The sequence below is a fragment of the Gobius niger genome (assembly GCF_951799975.1).
Source record: "Gobius niger genome assembly, chromosome: 13".
NCBI classification, from domain to species: Eukaryota; Metazoa; Chordata; class Actinopteri; order Gobiiformes; family Gobiidae; genus Gobius; species Gobius niger.
The window spans coordinates 24,710,525-24,730,678 of NC_136864.1; the positions used below are offsets into that span (position 1 = coordinate 24,710,525).

General features: G+C 43.4%; 1 protein-coding gene across 1 annotated transcript in view; it reads left to right on the forward strand.

Moving 5' to 3' along the window:
* Positions 1 to 20,154, forward strand: part of obscnb (obscurin, cytoskeletal calmodulin and titin-interacting RhoGEF b) — a 77,140-nt gene that overhangs the window by 43,863 nt on the left and 13,123 nt on the right. The window contains exons 45-68 of the mRNA XM_079569498.1: positions 108 to 374; positions 1,312 to 1,578; positions 1,952 to 2,221; positions 3,777 to 4,043; positions 5,869 to 6,147; positions 6,476 to 6,733; positions 7,571 to 7,837; positions 7,932 to 8,201; positions 9,423 to 9,689; positions 10,222 to 10,497; positions 10,567 to 10,839; positions 11,240 to 11,530; positions 13,049 to 13,078; positions 13,168 to 14,424; positions 14,704 to 14,985; positions 15,059 to 15,137; positions 15,881 to 16,002; positions 16,188 to 16,385; positions 16,472 to 16,603; positions 17,253 to 17,471; positions 17,561 to 17,594; positions 17,680 to 17,732; positions 17,814 to 17,912; positions 18,967 to 19,023. Of these exons, the coding sequence (XP_079425624.1) occupies positions 108 to 374; positions 1,312 to 1,578; positions 1,952 to 2,221; positions 3,777 to 4,043; positions 5,869 to 6,147; positions 6,476 to 6,733; positions 7,571 to 7,837; positions 7,932 to 8,201; positions 9,423 to 9,689; positions 10,222 to 10,497; positions 10,567 to 10,839; positions 11,240 to 11,530; positions 13,049 to 13,078; positions 13,168 to 14,424; positions 14,704 to 14,985; positions 15,059 to 15,137; positions 15,881 to 16,002; positions 16,188 to 16,385; positions 16,472 to 16,603; positions 17,253 to 17,471; positions 17,561 to 17,594; positions 17,680 to 17,732; positions 17,814 to 17,912; positions 18,967 to 19,023 (5,814 nt within the window). The remainder of the gene's footprint in view (positions 1 to 107; positions 375 to 1,311; positions 1,579 to 1,951; positions 2,222 to 3,776; positions 4,044 to 5,868; positions 6,148 to 6,475; positions 6,734 to 7,570; positions 7,838 to 7,931; positions 8,202 to 9,422; positions 9,690 to 10,221; positions 10,498 to 10,566; positions 10,840 to 11,239; positions 11,531 to 13,048; positions 13,079 to 13,167; positions 14,425 to 14,703; positions 14,986 to 15,058; positions 15,138 to 15,880; positions 16,003 to 16,187; positions 16,386 to 16,471; positions 16,604 to 17,252; positions 17,472 to 17,560; positions 17,595 to 17,679; positions 17,733 to 17,813; positions 17,913 to 18,966; positions 19,024 to 20,154) is intronic.

Sequence of the window (20,154 nt, forward strand, 5' to 3'; positions counted from 1 at the left end):
TAGGATTTGCAATTTCTATCTTTCATTTTTGTCGTTGGTGTTTTTGCCATTTTTGTGTTTGCGATCAGTGACATTACAATTACACTTTTGTGTTCCCTTTTCGATAGCAATTCCAGTGATTTTTACAAAGGAGCTCGATAGCCAGTCAGCTGATGAGGGGGACAGTGTTACGTTGCAGTGTGAGCTGTCTAAAGCGGGCATTTCTCTGGAGTGGAGAAAAGGAGAGCTGGGCCTTTGTCCTTGTGCCAAATATGACATTAGGCAGATGGGACAGCTTGCCACATTAGTGATCCACGACGTAGACTTAGAGGACGCAGGCTCTTACACCTGTGACACCGGACACAAGCAGAGCACGGCACGGCTCACGGTGAAGGGTAGGCTCACAAATGACCTATTTCTACTACAACAGATAAAGATGCCTTTTACAAATGTGGTTAATGAGATAGACTTAGCTTAAACAAAACAATGCACACTTTCCTCTGTAGTTGTCCCTTCCAAGGGCCTTTAGGGAATGAACAAAAAAAGGGTTGATCTATTTGCAGGTGAAGGCAGTCAATAAAACTTGTAAAACATTTAAACTTGACAACTATCACTTTAAACGTGCTGATCATTGTGATTAATGGTGATGTTGGGATTACAAAGTAGCCCTAAGTAATCTGATTACTAATTTCTAATTTCTAGTTACTTTTTCTTTTTTTTTAAGGATTAGTCCAGGCTGTTCAGGTCTTCCCTTGCCTTGAAACCAGACTCACCACTCACCAGGCTAGGATTTTCCTTTTTTTTTTTTTTTTTTTGCAGTTGAGACAGTCTTGTTTCCCATAGAACCAACAAAGAGCCACAAAATACTTGAGTGAGTAAGACATTTTCAGCTGTCAAAGTACAAAAAGTAATCAATAGTTATTTCATAAATGCTGAAAAAGTAATCTATTGGCAACTCAGGTGACTCATAAGTGATTTAATCAGATCCACATTTTGATTAACTTTGTGCAAGTAAATTGTACAGCCTTTCTAATTAAGCACATTATTTCCAGCTATTTTAAACTTCTGGATGTTTATATTTAAATCAACATCACCCTAATTGATCAAATTTGCCTTGTGATTTTAAAAGGTGTAATAGACTGGAATAAAATGTGATTCTATTGTAGAGTGTATTGTATTAGATCATTTTTTCTTCATCCAGGATGCGTTTATCTTGGATTGATGCCATTGTCCTTTAACGCCCTAGTGCTGGAAATGGAGAGACTTTTTTGCCTTTATCTTAAACTCTTTTTAACATTCGTTTTTTTCCCCCCACATTCACCTTTCCTACAGCCCAGCCCGTGCTTTTCAAGACCAAACTGAAGAACACTGACACTCATGCTGGCGATAGCGTCACTTTCCGTTGTGAAATCACCAAGCCCGGAGCTCCCGTCATATGGAGGTGCGGCGACAAGACACTTGAGTCCAGCAGCAAGTACCATCTGAAACAGGAGGGAACGATGGTGCAGCTGGTCGTCTACAAGGTGAAAAGAGCGGATTCAGGAGAGTACTCGTGCGATACAGGCAGCCAAAAGACCTCAGCCGTCCTCTCGGTGAAGGGTAGGAGTCTTTTTTTTTTTCTGTTTTTGATCTTCCCTGACACGTTTCACTTCTTTTGACAAGCACTGAGCATGTTTCATACTAGAATGTCACCGTTTTCAAACTTCCTTTTGATCTTTTTACCTCAACCTTTCAGAAATTGTTCACTTTCCCCTTTCACCTTTTCTGCTTGTTACTCACACAACCACGGTCTCTCATTCTCACATCGCGCTTTTACAAAATCCATACTCCTTTTTATGCTTGCTCATTTGACGTCTTCCTCTCTCAAACGTTCCCACATCCCTCCTTCCTTTATTTGAGTTTCCCCGCCATTTCTTTGACCCTTGAGTGAATCCCTTCTGGACATTAAACGCTGTTGGGTTTCCTCGCACAGAAGCCGACGTCAGCATCGTGAAGTTCTTGGACAGCCGCGTCGTCCGCGAAGGAGACGACGTCCGCTTCGAGTGCGTGCTCTCCCACGACGAAGCCCCCGATGCCCAGTGGAAGCTGCAGGACGTCCCGCTGCAGAACAACGAGATGAATGTGATCGAGGCGCAGGGCCGGGTGCACAGCCTCACTTTAAGAGGGGTCACTGCAGCAGACTCGGGCACGGTCATTTTCACTGTGGGTAACAACACCTCCACTGCCTCTCTCACTGTCAGAGGTAAGGACGTCTTTTAACTGGGCTGGCAGGGAAATAAATGTGAGCAAACGCCTTTGGTTTTACTTTTTGAGCTTGAGCTGTAAGATTTTGGCCCCCATACATACTGTGCATACCTGAGTTTTTGTTTCAAGGATTTCACTTCATCCCACACATTCAATCCGTCTCCAACTCGAGATCTTTAAACACTTGCCCTCCACCTGCTGATGTCATGTTGTAGATACAGGGGGAAACGCATCATACAAGGGGCGTGGCCTAGCCGAGGGCGAAGAAAACCTCTCATGGAAATCACAAGCAGATTGTGTAGTGGAAACGAAAAAACTGCACTCTTTGGCATCGTTTCATCGCTTCCTGGTTCAGTTTTTATGGGCTGTTGAACCACTTTGCTCCTCTATGTGGAGAAATAGGAGAAAGTTATTTTTTTTTCGCTTCTTTGTTTCCCCCCATGTCCTTAAAGCCCAGACAGCTTTACCAGACTTTTTATTGCCATTTTATTGCCCAATTTTCCCACCACTACAAATCGTTTCTTGTAAATAGCTGCCAGCAATTTTTGTTAACTTTGTTTGTTTAACTGTTTTACTCAACTCTACGTTAACTCAAGCCAACATATATACAGTACATTATAAGCCCTTTTTACGTACCGTTATGCTTCTGCCTTTTTCTCTCAGGGAAGTGTAGACATCTTGTAAGTTTCTATGAAAGCTTATGGAGAATTGAGCAGATCTCTGGCAAATAAATCAATATTTTGAAATTGCATGCTGGACAGCAAGTTTCACTGCGATAATCACTTAAAAGATGTTACAAACTGTCTACAGCAGGGGTGTCCAAACTTAAAGGGCCATGGGTCGGTGGTTAGTTCCACGAAACCTTCGAGTAGCAAAGGTTTAAATTGTTCCTCATGCCTTTATTTATGCTTAAAACCTAATGCCAGCTCTGTCTCACAATAAAATGCTAGTTGTTAGGTTAGAATTGTGTAGAATTATTACATATTAAATAAAAAGGACCATCTCTGATGATGTGAACCGATTCAACAAGCAGCCCGAGGGCCACCAAAAATTGGTCTGAGGGCCACATTTGGCCCGCGGGTCGCACTTTGGACACCCCTGGTCTACAGGATGTGAAAACATGAATAAGCAATGATTACGTACCACAAACTGCTTAAAAAGACTTTATAAAATTGCAAGTTTTTACAGAGCACATTCCAAACCCAGATAGTGCTGTATTTCTATATTTTTTTAATGTAAAAATCAAAACACTGGGGTATATTTTTTTGTTGTTGTTGGCATCTGTCGGGCATCTTTGCCTCGTCAGGATTGGATTGTGGTTATAGATCTTCAATTCACACATTTATTTGGAAAACTATCAAAGTGTGCTTCTGTGTCTGCTGTATACATTATGGACTCGAAGTCTGACTGTAAATTTCGCATTGTGAAAATTTTTAGCATTGTGACACTTTCAATTTTTGGAAACACTATGTTGCATCCGATGGGGATATTCGTATTTTGCGAGGTCTTGTTCTTCTGGGCTTACGCTAATGCTTACTCAAAATTTCTGACAGCCGCCCTGGTCACGTTCACAAAAGCCCTGGAGGGTCAAGAGGCCGTTGAGGGAAGCAGGGCCACGCTTTCATGTGAAACCTCCAGCGCAGACTGCAGAGTGAGCTGGCGCAAAGGGACACAGGTGCTCAGCCATGGAGACAAGTACAGCATTGAGGAGCAGGGCGCCGTGCACAGTCTGCTCATAAACAAGCTTAGTGTCGGAGATGGCGGCGAATATACGTGTGATACGGGAGATGAGCAAACCACTGCCTCCCTCACTGTCAAAGGTAAAAATGATCCCAGCTTCCGTCGTCTTCACCGCTCATCCAGTCCATCTCTCATCTCATTTTCACATGGAAAAATAACCGTTCAACTTGTTACCTCATGGATGACTGAAGATACACTTGCACATTGCCTGCTACAGCGTCAAGTGTTTGAGGAATGTCTGTCCCTCCTCTTCATTTCATTTCATTCCCAGTCCCACTGAAGTCTACAGGCCAGTTGACAATACTGACTGCCCTATGGATAATTGAAGATGCCCACTTTTTCTGTACAGGCTCCTATATTTTGCCGAACGTCTCTCCAAGCTCATCACGCCATTTCATGCTGTTGTATTGTTTAGGCTCTCTGTTGTTCCATGAGTACTCCACTTAACGTCTCTGCTACGATTTATGGTGTACTGTATTTCAAAGCCAAGGTTGTCCAAACCTTGTGGGCGACATGTTGTGATCGGTCCTCAATACAGTGGGAGGAAAAAGTATTGCAAACTTCAAACGTGCAGCAATGGTTTTTAGCCAGCAACGGCTTCCTCTATGAACCCCATTCTCTTTCACTGTTTTACATATTGTAGATGTGGCAACAGAGATGTTGGCATGTGCCAGTGATTTCTGTAAGTCCTTAGCTGAGACTCTAGTGTTCTTTTTTACCTCATTAAGTATTCTACGCTGTGCCCTTGGAGTCATCTTTACAGGACGGACACTCCTTGGAAATGAAGCAGCGCCAAACTGTCTCCATTTATAGACAATTTTCTAACCGTGGATTTATGAACATCATGATTTTTAGAGATGGTTTTGTAACCTTTTTCATTTTTATACAGGTCAATTATTCTTGATCGTAGGTCCTCAGAGAGCTTTTTTGAGCGAGGCATGGTGCACATTAGACAATGCTTCTCTACAAGAGACACTTGTTAACTGGTGTGTGTTTTTCAGTGGACAGGGCAGCTCTAAGACACATCTCAGTGATAGGACCTCAGGTTGGCTCACACCTGAGTGTAAATGTCTGCATACATTTGTCTAATCAGCTCTTGGAGCATCCTTAGCCAGTGGGTGTACTCACTTATTCCTCCCTGTCCTGTGAATGTTTACATGTTATGGCCAATAATACTATGACAACATGTAATTGTTTGGGTGGTATTAGTTTAAGCAGACACTGCTTACTCATTCTTGTGATTTAAATAAAGATCAGACCATACTTAATGACCAATTTATGCAGAAAGGTGAGTAATTTCAAAGGATTCACATACTTTTTCCTCCCACTGTAAGTGTAAGTGTAGGTGGTTCTGGACCACAGATGAATGGTCAGTGCTGCGAAAATGTCAATGAAAGTGCATATGACACAATAGACAAAAAGTTTGCAAAAAAACAACAACAATACCTTTAGTACACCCATCTGGCCCACTGGGTGCACTTTGGGCACCCCTCGTGGTGACAACATATTTGTCACCACGTGAATAACTGAAAATGTCATAAAGGCACTGCACAATGGCCCAAGGGTTAGTTTGCAGTACTCACTCTAAAAATCTCCATCATGAGTTTGGGTGCTGGCTCTCTTTGCCCCATTTCTTGCTTTACTGTCCCGTCAAAGCCTATGGTCCGAATGGAAAATTTAAGATGTATTCGCGGTTGTGCTGTGTAGTGGCCCAGTGGTTAGGTCATAGAGCACATGGCATTGTGTTTGCCATAGCAACGAAAGCTCAAGTCCTGGCTCCAACAGTCTCGTCCTGCTCTACCATCAGATGTATTCCTAATTACTGAGGAATTAGAAGACTTTCAAATAAAGTAGCTATTTAAAACACTAAACTGAGCACCTTCTGATAATTCCATCATTCCACAGAGCACGTCCGAATCATCCGCGAGTTCAGCGACATCACAGTCACCACCGGTCAGGACGCTGTTTTCGAGGTGGAGCTATCCCACCCGGGAGTCACCACGGGGGAATGGTGGCTCGGGGACAACCTCCTCCAGAACAACGACCTGAATCAGATGAGTAGCCAAGGCGCGGTCCACAGGCTCGTGCTGAAGATGGTCACCACGGATGAGTCCGGTGACGTAGCCTTTGTCCTGGGGGAGGAGAAATGTGTGGCCTGTCTGCTGGTGGAGGAGAAACCCAAAGGTAACGGACGTGGCCAACGTTGAATTTGGGGATGGCAAACCTTTGAATTTTTTTATTGTGTAGATGATACAGTATGTGTCGCTTTTATTGATCGTTTTAAAAAGAAGACCTTGTAAAATCCTTCATAAGTCTAATAGATTGTCAGATATATATTTTTTCTTAGGATGAGTTTTATGTTGATCAAATTGACATGGGTTACTTTTTTGGAAATTATTTTTCATTGATTCATTGATTCAATCCAAATTCAATCAATGACATAACAAATTTAGTTCTTAACAATAAATCGATTACGTGTAAAGATATAGTTTTGGGTTTATCATTTTTCCAGTGACGATTTTGGAGAAACCTCAAAACACTGTGGGGGTAGAGGGTGAGACGGTGACTCTGGCCTGCACCATCTCTGACGCTAACGTTAGCGTGACATGGATGAGGAACGGCGCTGCCCTCAAAGCGGGGCTGAAGTACGACCTGAAGAAGAACGGGGCTTTCCAGCAGCTCCGCATCCACAACCTGAAAGCGGAGGACTCGGGCACCTACGCCTGTGACACTGGAGACGACCAGTGTGAAGTCACGCTCACAGTGGAAGGTAAAGGAATCAAGACTGACGCTTGTTCTCCTCTCCATCTCGATGGCACAAAGATTTTCAAAAACGAGTCATCTGGACCTGGTTGTTTATTATGTTTCTCCTCTCATCCAAGAAGCCTCCTCGTAGACTTTGCTAGAAAATGCAATATTGATCTAAAACAGCTGAAACTAAATATTCAGTCTTTTCAGTTCCTGATTCTCACACAATCTCCCTGTAAGCTCCTTCTACCTCCCTCTTTTTGCTCTCCTTTGTGGTATAGCGGTGTCAATGAAGAAAAACAGGTCCATGCATGGAACGGTTAAGCTTAGCAAGAGATCGAGAGGTGATGATAAAAGCATTTCCGGGATGTGAGGAACCCCAGGAGAAGCTTTTTGGAAGCCACAATGCTACAAATAGCTACTTGACAAAATTCAACGATTACTCAAAGGTGCGCAAGTGGATCAAAACACAGCTCCAAGTATGTTTTGAAGAGATATCAAATGTGACTTGGTCTAAAAAGCTGGTTTTGCATGTTACCCCCCTTGTAAAGGCGGCAAATGGGCCTTTTGTGAGCTTTAAACCGTGTTATAACGTTGTTCCCAGAGCTAAGCCTTACTCCTTCACTTAGGGCAAGCGCATACTTCCAACTTCATACCAGAGGGTGACCAGAACTAAGAGGGCTTCTTGGATGAGAGGCGAAACTGCTTTAATTTTCAACCACCTAGTTTAGGATGACCGCTCATTGAAAACCTTTGCTACAATGGAGTTGTCCTTGGACGGCTGAGAACTTTCACAAGCGTCACAACCTAAATGTCTACCTTGTCCACGTCTGATATCCCTGTTTCGAAATGTCATCAGGTGCCCCGGCCTTCTTCCAAAAAGAACTCAAGAACCAGGAAGCTGTTGAAGGCGATGATATTGTCCTGCGTTGTGAGCTGTCTAGGCTGGGCGTCCGTGTGGAGTGGAGAAAGGGAGGCACGGTCCTCCATTCCACTAAGAGGGTTGACGTAAGGCAGGAGGGGTGCGTTCAGGAGCTCCGGATACACAATGCAGAGCCAGAGGACAGTGGATTCTACACTTGTGATGCCGGGGATCAGCTGACCACAGCCTCTTTGACTGTGAAAGGTAGACCTGCTGTTTTAAGTTTAAAGGGAAATCAATATGTCCTGTCTAGTTTTGAAGTGTTCAGTCCATGTCTGTGTCTGTCTTGACTCGACAGCAAAAGAAGTCTTCATTTTGACTGGTCTAAAGACAGTCGATGTATTTGTCGGGGAGTGGGCAACTTTCTCCTGTCAGCTTTCGGGCCGGGCGCCTGGTAGAGTGCAGTGGTGGCTGGACGGCACGCTGCTGGAGAACAGTGCCTTTAGTGAGATAGAGAGCCAGGGCCACATCCACACGCTGACCCTAAAGAACCTGGCCACAGACGACTCGGGCACCGTCATGTTTAAGACAGGCAGCCTACTCTCCACTGCCAAGCTCTTGGTCAAAGGTACTGCTTTCAAAAGAGCGAGCAATGGCTGAGACAAACAGTGCTTCACTCACTGTATGGAAACTCTCCCAGCTTCCTAACAATGGTTGCTTCACCTAAACTCATGCTTTCAGACACTATTGTACTATGACTATATCAGTGTAGCATATACGCTTAGGAAATTACACTTATACAATATCTGCATGGGCAAACCTTTATACTAATAGTGCATATCAATATAGCCATGCACTGGCGATGGCACTGGGTGCAGCATCACGTCATTATAAAATGGGCAGCTCTAAGCGCTGGGCTGCCAGTGTAATCACGATTATGTGCATCGTCACAATGTGGCGGTTTTGAATCCCCTGTATGTTTACGTGGCCTATCGCTGGACTAAGAGTGGAAGAATGTGGCTGTGCTGGGGTTTGTTGTCACCAGAGAATGGTGCTTCTTGAAATTTAACTTGGAGGGTTACCTGCCCTCAGTAAGAGATCTAGGTTTTTTTTTTTATATTTCCCTTGTGGTGAAGATTTGATGACATGAAGGCTTGCGATGAGTGTTCATCAGGACTGAGGCGGTTGAGAAGGTGATAAGTTCAACTCATTCAGTGGCCAGTCTTTGCAAGTATTATCTGGCTTGTCATCATAGTGAAAGGGCACACAGACTGTGCCAAATGAGGTCTGTTGAATGTTTTTGGAGCTGCTTCTTTTCCTGTGTGAAACAGTTATTATTCCCAAGAACCAGAGAAAAGTGTTTTATACACAGCACATCATTTTGACTGGGAATCAGACAAAAAACATGATCGTGATTATGGTCATCTTGCAGCCCTTTAAACTGTTATCTAAATAAAAGAAAATCTGGCTTTGGTGATGAAATATTGAAAGAAAACAAGGCTTAAAGCTTAAGTGCTGCTCCACCCATCCACTCTCATCTGCTGCCATTCAATAATGAAATCCCCATTACGCCATTCCATTATCATGCATCAACCCTGATAACGTTGAGTCTGTGAGTCTGGCTTTTCTTACTTACCATGCTTTCATGCAGTTGTGACAACTTCTTATTGCTGACAGAAGGGTTCTGACAGTTTTCTTTTAAATTTAACAATAAAATGTCAGACCAATGCATACAGTGGCAACAGTTACTTTGTAAAGCAGAGGCTTTGGCTAAACCTGTCTGTAGACAGCAGGCATGTCCTCTGCATGTGGCTCAGATAGTGGCCTGCTGACCCTGGCTTCTCCTCAGACCCCACAGTGGAGGTGGTGAGTGAGATGCAGGACCTGCGGCTGTTTGAGAAGCAGCCGGCTGAGTTCATCTGCCAGTACTCGCGGCCCGTCAAAGCCCAGTGGAAGAAGGACGGGCACGCGCTGCAGCCAGACGGCAGGAGGGTGTTGGTGGAGCAGGACTGGACTGTGGCGCGCTTGTTCATTAGCCATGTGTGCACTGAGGACAGAGGCGTGTACTCCTGTGAGGCAGAGGGCACGTGTGTCATGGCTACACTGCATGTGGAAGGTGAGCTCCTCCACAAGAGGGCGCCAGTGTCTCTACATAAGGGTGTGTTCACACCAACCCTGTTTGGTCACATTTAATCAACTTCCTGCAGAAATATTTATGTCAAAGTTCAAAAGTTTATGAGCTTTGACATGAACTTTATGTTTATCATCATTATGCATAAACACATATGTTTACTTTAGTGGACGTTTGGTGTCAGGGGCAGGAATCATTTACAATATATATTATCATCTCTCAACAGTTTTGCCTTGGTCCTTAGAGAGACAGCAGACAGTTAAGTGTGAACACACCTTCACTCTCCTTTGTTTACTTCATATTTTTATAGCAGCCTTTTACGCTACATACTTATGTTTCTCATTGACAGGACACGTCTGTCATTCAACTGGTTATTGTGTTATTTCCGTCCTATTACCTAGTTATTAATGTCCTGTAAAGTGTGGCCTTTTTGCTACACATGGTCCATCATATGAATTGTGATTATTTTTTACATTTTAATATAAATATGACTCATCATTATGTTTTATTGCTATAGACAAGCCAATCACCATCGTCCAGAATCTGGAGAACATGGAAACATTCGATGGCGGCGAGGCTCTGTTTGAATGTGCCCTGAGTCGCCCTGAGATCAAAGACTGTCAGTGGCTCTTGAACGGACAGCCAGTGAAGGAGTCTCCCAACGCGGAGTTGGTGTCGTTCGAGAGTGGCCTCCGTCACCTGCTGCTCCTGAAAGAGCTGCGTGTGGAGGACAGCTGCACGGTGAGCTTCAGAGCAGGCGCCGCCACCACCTTCGCTCAGCTCGTCGTCAAAGGTCAGGCATCCATGGACAAAAACATCAACATTTTCGATCAAACTTGCTTCACATTTTCAATTTCGGCAGGCTGGCAGCTCGACGTGGTGACGGCCCTGGAGGATAAAGTAGCAGCGGTGGGAGAGAAGGTGGAGTTCTGCGTCAAGCTGAATGAGCCCGTGCCCATGTCTGAAGTGATCTGGTACGCCAACGGAGTGGAGCTCAAGCCCAATGACCTCTGGTCGATGAAGACTGACGGCAGCTCCTACCGCCTCGTCCTGAAAAGAGCTCCTCTCATGCCTCAACAGGAAATCACCTTTGCAGCAAGAGATGCACTGTCTATAGCAAAACTCACCATTATCAGTAAGTGGAAAATTTAGCATTCAGATAATGTTTAGGTCTCGTCTTTTATATTATGTGACAATTGAATATTTAAATATTGTAAATATAATTCTAATAAAATATCTACACACACATTAAACATGACATTTCTCAGCTATTTTCACAGCTGATGTTTTAGAATGTTTTAAAACATTCAAAAGGAAATAATGAATGAATAAAAATATTTCATAGTAAGTAAGTATTCAGAGTAGGTATTCTACACTATTGCTCTCAATCATAGTTGTTCTGTTTTTGAACATTCATATAACATTCATTATTGCTCTTTTTTTTTTTTTTTTATCAAGAAAACTCAAATAAATGACTCTCTAAATTCACAGTTTGTCCAAAAACAGGCTTTAATTGTTGTTAACTGTCCTCCTAGCTGTGCCAGACCCACCAGAGGATCCTGAGGTCTTATTTCAGTCTAACCATTCCGTCAGCCTGTCCTGGTTCACCCCGCTGCACAATGGAGGGAGTCCCATACTGGGCTACAGAGTGGAGATGCGGCTGGTGGACAGTGCTCTATGGACGCCCTGTCACTCAGAGCCCGTCTGTAACACGGAGTTTGTGGCGGAGAACCTCACGCCTGGAGCAGCATACAGGTTCAGAATGGCCGCCATCAACAGAGCTGGGACTGGAGAGCCCGTCGAGCTGCCCCAGACTGTGCAGCTCGGTGAGTTACTGTACCAAGTTCTGCTTTATGGAATTGTCACTAAAACCTTCTACTACACCCTCCTCTACCATAGAAATATAGGAAAAGACCAGGCCATTAGCCTTTAGCCATCAAACATTGCAAATTATGAAAGATCCAGATGTTCCTAGAAGTTGTCAAAACATCGATCACATTTAGGAGCGGTCAAAGCCTAGCTAGAAATCATTAATTAATCATACATGTCATCTGAGCTACTCATAAAACGGGAAAATGATGATGCATGACAGCTGAAAGAGGTCCAGGAAGCCTTTGGCTAACAGAAGTATGCATTTGTTGGTGCAGGCTCAGGTAACCAAAGACATGATTTCTGTGTCCCTTCCTGATTGGGCCTGAAAGCCCCTCCTCATTTCCTGTGCACGTGATTGACAGGCCGGTTCATAGGAAAGCTCATCTCATTGGTCATAGTCCTAGCAATGGGGATGCTGATTAGATGCTGAGATTAGCAAAGGGTGACTTTTAAAAGAAAAAACACATATGATTTAAAGAGATATTTCAGGATTTTTGACAGAGGGCCTCCTTTCCTCATTATCCAGAGTGCTGTTGATTTCTGGAGATATATATTTTTTTAAATTCATGCAGTCCTTATATTTGAAGAGTTTAGTGGCGTTAGACTGGTGCTAGTCTAGTGCCAGGCTAGCGCATGTCTATGGTATCTAGTAGCCTGCATTAAAAACTTCTTCAAAATATCAGGTAGTCCTCCAAACAATGCCGTATCTGCCAGCTGCAGGTAAACAAACTACTGTAGATCCGGTAACCTAGCAGATGACTCTGCTGCTACGTAGCTTACAATCAGGAAGCTGATGCTGCTCAAATATAAGTTCTTTTAAATGCAAAATGGTTATATTAAAAAAAAAAAAAAAAAAATTCAGTCAACACAGACATTTATATGGGTAGTCTGGTGTTAGAAGTGATTTGCCTCAGGTGCACTGTGCTTGGGTCAGACTGTTTTTAATGCAGGCTACTAGTTAGCATAGACATGCGCTAGCCTAGCACTAGCCTAGCACCACTAAACTCTTCAAATATAAGGACTGCATGAACAAACAAAAAAATAAATCAAGAAATCAACAACACTCTGGATAACTAGGAAATTAGGCCATTTGTCAAAAATCCTGAAAAATCCCTTTAATATCACTTAAGTTACTTCAAACTTGCAGACCCAGGTGGTCAATCTAATAAATTTGTAAAATAATTCAAACTTACAGACTATCTCTAAATAATCAGTGACATTATTACTTTTTTGCCAAATATACCACAGATTTGAGTTGAGAGCTGCGTATATGTAATTTATGAATCAACATTTAATGTGCTAAATGGGGCACAAACATTATACATAAGATAATTTCGTTGTGAAAGCAGAATCCTCAAAACAAATAACAAAGTAGAACTGCCACTCATTTGACCACTGTTGTCACGCTGTAGTTAAGCTGTGACATCACCTACATACCCTCTATTTCTCAAATGTTACCTTTTCTTTTACAGAGGAACCTAAGAAGCCAAGTGTCTCTCAAGGTAATACGCTCTCCTTTGTCTAATGTTCTTAATTGATTTAGTAATTTCATTTTCATAAACTAACAAATGGATGTGGTCTCTGCGTACAGATGAAAAGCCAAAGGAGGTCAAGGCTCCTGTGCAGCCTAGTCTTCCTCCAAAACCTGCTGATGAAGCCGATATCCACGTGGTCAAAGGAGACCTGGCCAAGAAGAGCCTAGAAACCACTCAAACTGCAGTGGACACCAAAGTTAAAACCGCCAAACAGGAGGCAACCACGGCAGCGGCAGTCATGGAAGTGAAAACCACAGAGAAGGAGCAGGCTGTAGCTTCAAAGACTGTTGTTCAGACCAGCTCCCAAGAAGAGGTATCTCTTGTTTCCTTCCTCAAGCAAAGCAGCAAGACTACGGTCAAAGAGGCCGCGGTTATAACTAGCGAGAAAACACAGATCACACAGACGGTCCAGCAGTCAGAGGTCAAAACGGCTACAGCCACCTCCGCAGTCGTGTCCACCGCAGTTTCCACCGAGGAGAGCGGGCTCTTGGTCATCAGCAAAGAGGACGAACCGGAGCTCACGGAAGCCGCCATTAAGATACAAGCCGCTTTCAAGGGCTTCAAGGCTCGCAAGGAAATGAAGCCGGTGTTCAAAGATGTTTTCAAAGACCAAACCAAGGAACCCAACGGCACCATCCACCTGGAGTGCATGGCGGAGGGCAAACCTGAGAAAGTGCGCTGGCTCAAAGACGGAGAAGTGCTCGCCGACGGTAAACACCACCACATCGACATCTACAACGACGGCACATGCTCGCTGGTCATCACTGCCATCACTACCAAGGATACGGGCGTGTACACTTGCGAGGCGACTAACAAGTTCGGGGTTTCCACTCACAGCGCCAAAGTGACGGTGGGCACGGCGCGAGAGTCTTCCGGGCGCAGACCCCTGACGGTGGGCTACAGCGCGGACAGCGAGCCCGACAGTTCCTCGGGAAGTGAGATGGACGAATCGCTGAGGCAGGCCAGCAGGCGCCTCCGCCGGCTGTGGCGCACGCGGCTGCCGCCCGACGTGGAGGAGGAGCCGTTTGTCAGTGCGGATGAGGGGGAGCTGAAGGCGCCCGACCCGCACTCGTACAGAGAGGATGACACCTACATCTACATTAAGTTCGATAAGCGGTCGGATGCTGATGTCGCATCTAAGAGGTTCCAGCAGATGTTCACGGTGCACGGGGTCCCTGTGGAGACAACTATTATAGACGCGGCGGCTCAGAAAGTGGAGCTGAGGATCAGGAAGATGGGATACACGCTGGACGGGACTGAGACACCCACGCCGGACAGACAAGCTCCTCCCGCCTTCATGACTGGAGCTGCTGGTGAGTGTTATGGAGACTTAGTTTACTTTATCAGACTTTACTTGTCTTGAAGACACTTTCATTCCGTTAAATTTATTTTACCTCACTATTATTTACATCTTTTTACTACACTTTACTTGACTTGAATACGTGACTTCACTTTGCTATGGAACAAATAAACAAATTGAACATTCAATTTACAACATCTGATTCTGAATTCTGTACTTTATTTCCCATACCTTTTCTGTACTTGACTATACTGTATTTAACTTTATATGTATTTCTTTATCCCTTCTCCAGCCGCTCCAGTTTTCCTGACAGAGCTGCAGAGCCAGGACGTCCCGGATGGGTACCCTGTGAGCTTCGACTGTGTGGTCATCGGTAAACCCCCTCCCGCTGTCAAATGGTACAAAGACGGGAAGCTTCTGGAGGAGAACGACCACTACATGATCAATGAGGACCAGGAGGGCTGCCACCAGCTCATCATCACCTCTGTGCTGCCCACGGACATGGGCGCGTACCGCTGCACTGCGGAGAACAGCAGCGGCATCACGGCCACCAAGGCGGAGCTCAGGGTCGATAGTAAGTTAGAGTCACGAAATGTACAGGGCGGTCACTACAACAGCTTGCTCTTAAATTGTATCTCTGCTCTTAGTGTCTTGCAGCTCGGATTATGACACTGCTGCAGATGCTACTGAGACGTCTTCATATGTCAGCGCCAAGGATACTTCCAGGTAACTCGCTGCAATGAAAGTTTGGCTTATTTACTTGAACGAAAAGCTTGTAACATTACACGCAGTGGTCAATGTTTACTTTTTTTAATTATTAAAAGTTCACCCTTAAAGCAGTACTAAGTAACTTGTTTACCTCAATAAATCCTTTTCGTAGTCCCTGTGGGGGTAATACAAGTGTTGATAGGATGATTGGAGGGTCTTTCATCTCCCCCTGGTGTCTCTGGCCAGAAAAAACACAATTGTACCTTTGCTGCCACCGGATCGGAGGCACCAATACACACTAATGGAATCACAAAGAAGAAGCTAACAGGCTAATCGATCAAGCTCCTCCCCCTTCCCCTCCTGATTTGATCTGGCAGACCACTTCATAGGAAAGCTCGTCTCATTGGTCAAAGTGGTATCCCGGGGATTCTGATTAGTGTATGAAATCAGCAAAGGGAAGGACTTATTTAACATTACGTACTTTAAGAAATTTTAGACCCAGGCGGTAAATTATACACAATCTATAACATTTGTAAAACATTTAAACTTACAGACTATTACTTTAAAATCTGAATACAGCCTGATTTATTGAAAGATGAACTGCAAAAAGACAGACAAAGATAAAATCCCCTCTGAAAAAGTCATTGTAGTTATTACGTCAACAAAATAAAACCAAAAGCTAATGGTATATTGCCCTCAATTGCAAATGAAAACAAAAAACAAGCCTGTTTTGATGCATTCTTTCCTCAACATTTCTACAGGGAAACGGAAACATTTGAGTCTGTTACTGAAGACGATCAGCTTCCTCAGGTGGTGGAGGAGCTTCACGATATCCATGTCAGCCCAGGCTCCCCTGTTGTCAAGATGCAGCTCAGAGTCAAGGGTATGAACTCCGATTTAATCAAAGCGGGGTGTTATGCACTTTATCCAGGTGTTTGGTGATCATTTCAAACACACCTCAGTCACTATCTTATATTTGATTGGTTAATCGGGACATGAGAACAGGACATTTTGCATAACTCCCCACTTTAACTTAATAGAATACCTACTCTGATCTTTCTCCTGTAGGATTCCCCAAACCCCGAGTGTACTGGTTCAAAGATGGCCAGCCCCTGCGCTCATCAAAGCGAGTGTCCCTGCAGGCTGAGAGAGATTCTCACGGCGTGGAGATCGTGGAGGTGACGAAGGACGACATGGGCGAGTACTCCGCCTTCATCAGCAACGCGGCCGGCTCTGCGTACTCCTCTGCTCGGCTTCTCGTGCTCAGTATGTCAACAAATATATACATAATTGACTAACAACAACATGATATCCATTACTGGTCTCGCTAATTTTCTTATGTGCATTGTAAGATCCGGGAGAGAGGCTTCCACAAGACAAGAAGGATTCTAAGTTGCCCCTGGTGCCGCCCCGCTTCATCGAGAGGTTCCCCAATAGGAAAGTCAAGCAAGGAGCCAGCATTACTCTGTCCGTCAAAGTGGAAGGTTTGTTGCCCCCTTTCTGCTTATTTAAGGCGAGGCACTGCAGGTGAATAAGGAACAAATACATACATTTGGATATATCAATATGAACCTTTTGCTGTAAAACATTTTTTTGCAAGTTTTCTGTCATTTTATGTTTAACAATAAGGCCAAAGTTGCCAATATTTTCAGCAACAAAATCAAATCAATGGATCAATTTTAAAGTTACGGACATTTTTGTTGATATATTTGTTACAAAGACTTTTTCAGAGGGGATCTTTAATTGCTTTTGAATAAGCTGGTGAAAAAATCAGTAAAAATTCAAATTTTAGCCTTATTTTTTGAGGTTCAAAGCTCAGATTAGAAGTTACATATTAAAAATCCATGCAATTACAGCTTTAAAGTATTGTTATGTACAAGACTGAGAGCATTGTAGTCTGTAGGAGCTACTAAAGTGGAGATATTGTTGCAAGAGTGTAAAGAAAGTTTGATAACGTCTGTGTACAAGCCTGTATACTGCTCTAATCTTTCTATCTGAAATGCTGAGGGAGAAAATTAGCTAAAAATCTCAACATCAACCACCAATCCATGTTTTCACCTGCCGTGTCTCGCCTCAAGCACAAATTTACGCTTGTGCTGCATGAAAAACGACACCCACCTATGATGATCTCAGGTTCTCCCGCTCCGACTGTGAACTGGCTCAAAGAGGAGTCCATTGAAGACGTGCTGTGGATCAAGCCCGACACCAAAGGGTACAAAATCGCCAGCTCCGGGCGCCAGCACAGCCTCATCTTAATGGATGTGGGCACAGAGTACACCGGCGCCTACACCTGCATCGCCACCAATAAGGCAGGGCAGTCTATTTGCACAGCTCACCTCGAAGTCGATGACTGTGAGTGCCAGTCTATTTGAATAATACACTTTGTCTGTGTCTGTCGTGTTCATGAATGTGGTTTGTGGTTGGTTCGTTCCTGTTTGTAGCACCACAACCGAAGAAAGAAGCCAAAGCAACCGAGTGAGTTTTGCTGCTCTTAAACTCTTCATGTTATCAAATCCTAATCATGTTGCACAACTTTACACAAAGCTGTTTTCTCTCTTAGGGTCCTTGGGATTACAGTAAGTCCACCAGAGGATGAAGCGGCCCGGCCAAAAGGTACTAAACCACTTCCACTGTGTTTTCTTTATACTAAACAAACATTAAATATATTTTCTTCTGCTCATCTGTGAACTTTAGAGACCAGAATCCCGTACCTGGGTGAAGTCGGGACGGAGGAGTTCCTCATGAAGCTGACCTCCCAGATCACTGAAATGGTGTCTGCCAAAATCACACAAGGTACACACACACGCACACAGACACACACACTCACGCTCACGCTCTCCAAAAGTCATAGCTCTTACCTCATTCTGTGTTTCACCTGGATTCAAATAACAGCAGTCAGTCATCAGTGTGATATTTTTGAGTGATAAATGTTGTGTTTTTGTAAATCTAACTTTCACTTCTCAGGTCACAATTCAGCTCTTTACGGGAGTGGGTTCTGACCGTTTCTTTCAGATGCATACGAGCTGATTGCATAGTTTCTTGTGCACGGAGAGCTTTGCTTCTGGCACTGCGAAATGCAATTCACGCCGTATGCATCTAAGGCATCACAGTGATGTCATTCCAAACAACAAAATGATGTTCAGCATCTGTTGCATTTGAATTGGAATCTGCTATGTAGTTGATACATAGATACATAGATCATAGATTTAATATTGCTTATGCTGCATTTATGTAGTCCTCAGAAACTCAGACTCAGAAAGGACAGTTGTTTCTCAGATAAACGTGTAGGTTTACTTATTCAGTGTTTCTGCGGGGCATTAAAAAGCAATGAAAGACAAATTGTGCAAAAATTAAGGTCTTTAAAGTCATTACAAGCATTCAATTCAACCCGAACCTGGCATGAAATCATTTTTTTGTGGGAATATGATGTCATTGCTCAGCTATTATTAATGCCTAAGTTTATTGAAAATCCCCAAATGATGGTTAAACACATTCAGCTGCAGTTTTGGTTGGAATTGTAAAAACCTTTGACCAAAAGTAGCTTTTTGTATCCAGTTTGCTTTTGAATATCACAATTACCCCTCATTTGCCATTGTGGCATTAAAATATAGAAGATTAAGATAAGTTGAAGTTTCTAAGCTAAATCTACATGTAGTAGTCAGGCCAGGCAAAACGAAATTGCAAATATATAATCATGTGTGTATAAGCCTAAGGACTAAAGAAATGCAGCAAAGGCACAATATGGAGCATGTAAAACCCCATGAGCTTCATGCAAACATCTGCCATTTACCATTCATACATTAGCTTCCCAGTCACTGACCACTCACAGAATCAATGTGTTATTCAGACAGCTCACAGAATCAGGAAGTGCTCCAGTGGATGAAATCTTGGCCCAAAAACACCAGTATGTATCCCGAGTGCACCAGCCTCACTACTGCGCTTTGACTATTTCAAATATTGAATATATGGCCTGTAAGCGCAGACAGGGTATTCTTTTCTTTTTAACAAAGGGTATGTTCAGTGAATAGAGCAATGACACTCTCCTATTTACTACACACTTTTGTCTGTGCATGTTTTTGAATGTAAATGTCATCTCTGTGTTTGTATGTAGGGTTGCAGTGACCCTCTGAAAGCTGACATGCTGCATGGTGTGCAGAAAGGCATGTGTGTTTCTTCTCTCATAATCGATCCACTCTGTCACTAATGAGTAAGGCACGCACTAACAAACAGGGCTTGACATGAGTTATTCACTTATTTATATATTTATTGTTTTATTTGACAGGGATGTTGTTTAGAAATAAACATGCACCGGAATTTGCCAAAAATACTGATTTCGTCCGTAGTCCCGGTCCGGACAGCTGTAAATAGTAAATATTCTCCCTAAAAGCTGACAAGTGATGAACATGGATCCTTGATGTTTAGGGGTGTTACACCAGATGTTTTATTTTAAAGCAGATTCATTTGAGTTGTCATCCTATAGGGGTGTAGTTTTTACATCAATTGTAGATTTCAAAATATCTTTTAATCTTTTTTATGAGCTTTTCTCATCGTTTTTCCTGTTTGAATGTCCTGTCGCATGAAAATGTCTTAAAGGTACATTATGCAACTTTTTATGCGGAAAAAAAGTTGATATGTGTGTGTACTTGACCTTGTAGTGACCCAGTTGCTGTATGAGTGGTCAGCATAGCATCTTTACTGTTCATCACAGTGGTCTGTAGGACGCTCCAGGATCAAGGTTTTCCGGTGAGAGGGTCTGTTTGCAGTGAAAACCTTCCAAACAATTGATCCTGGAGCGTCCTAGAGACCACTGTGATCAATGATCAAAAGTAAAGGTGCCATGCTGACCACTCATACAGCCACTGGGTCACTACAAGATCAAATACGCACAAATATAACCTTTTTTTTTTCCCACAGAAAGAGTTGCATAATGCACCTTTAAATATTATTATAAATATTCATACTTAAATAATACTAGTGGGACCTTAATGCAAACGATGCAATGGTTTAAATGATAATGTATAACTACATTTTGCAC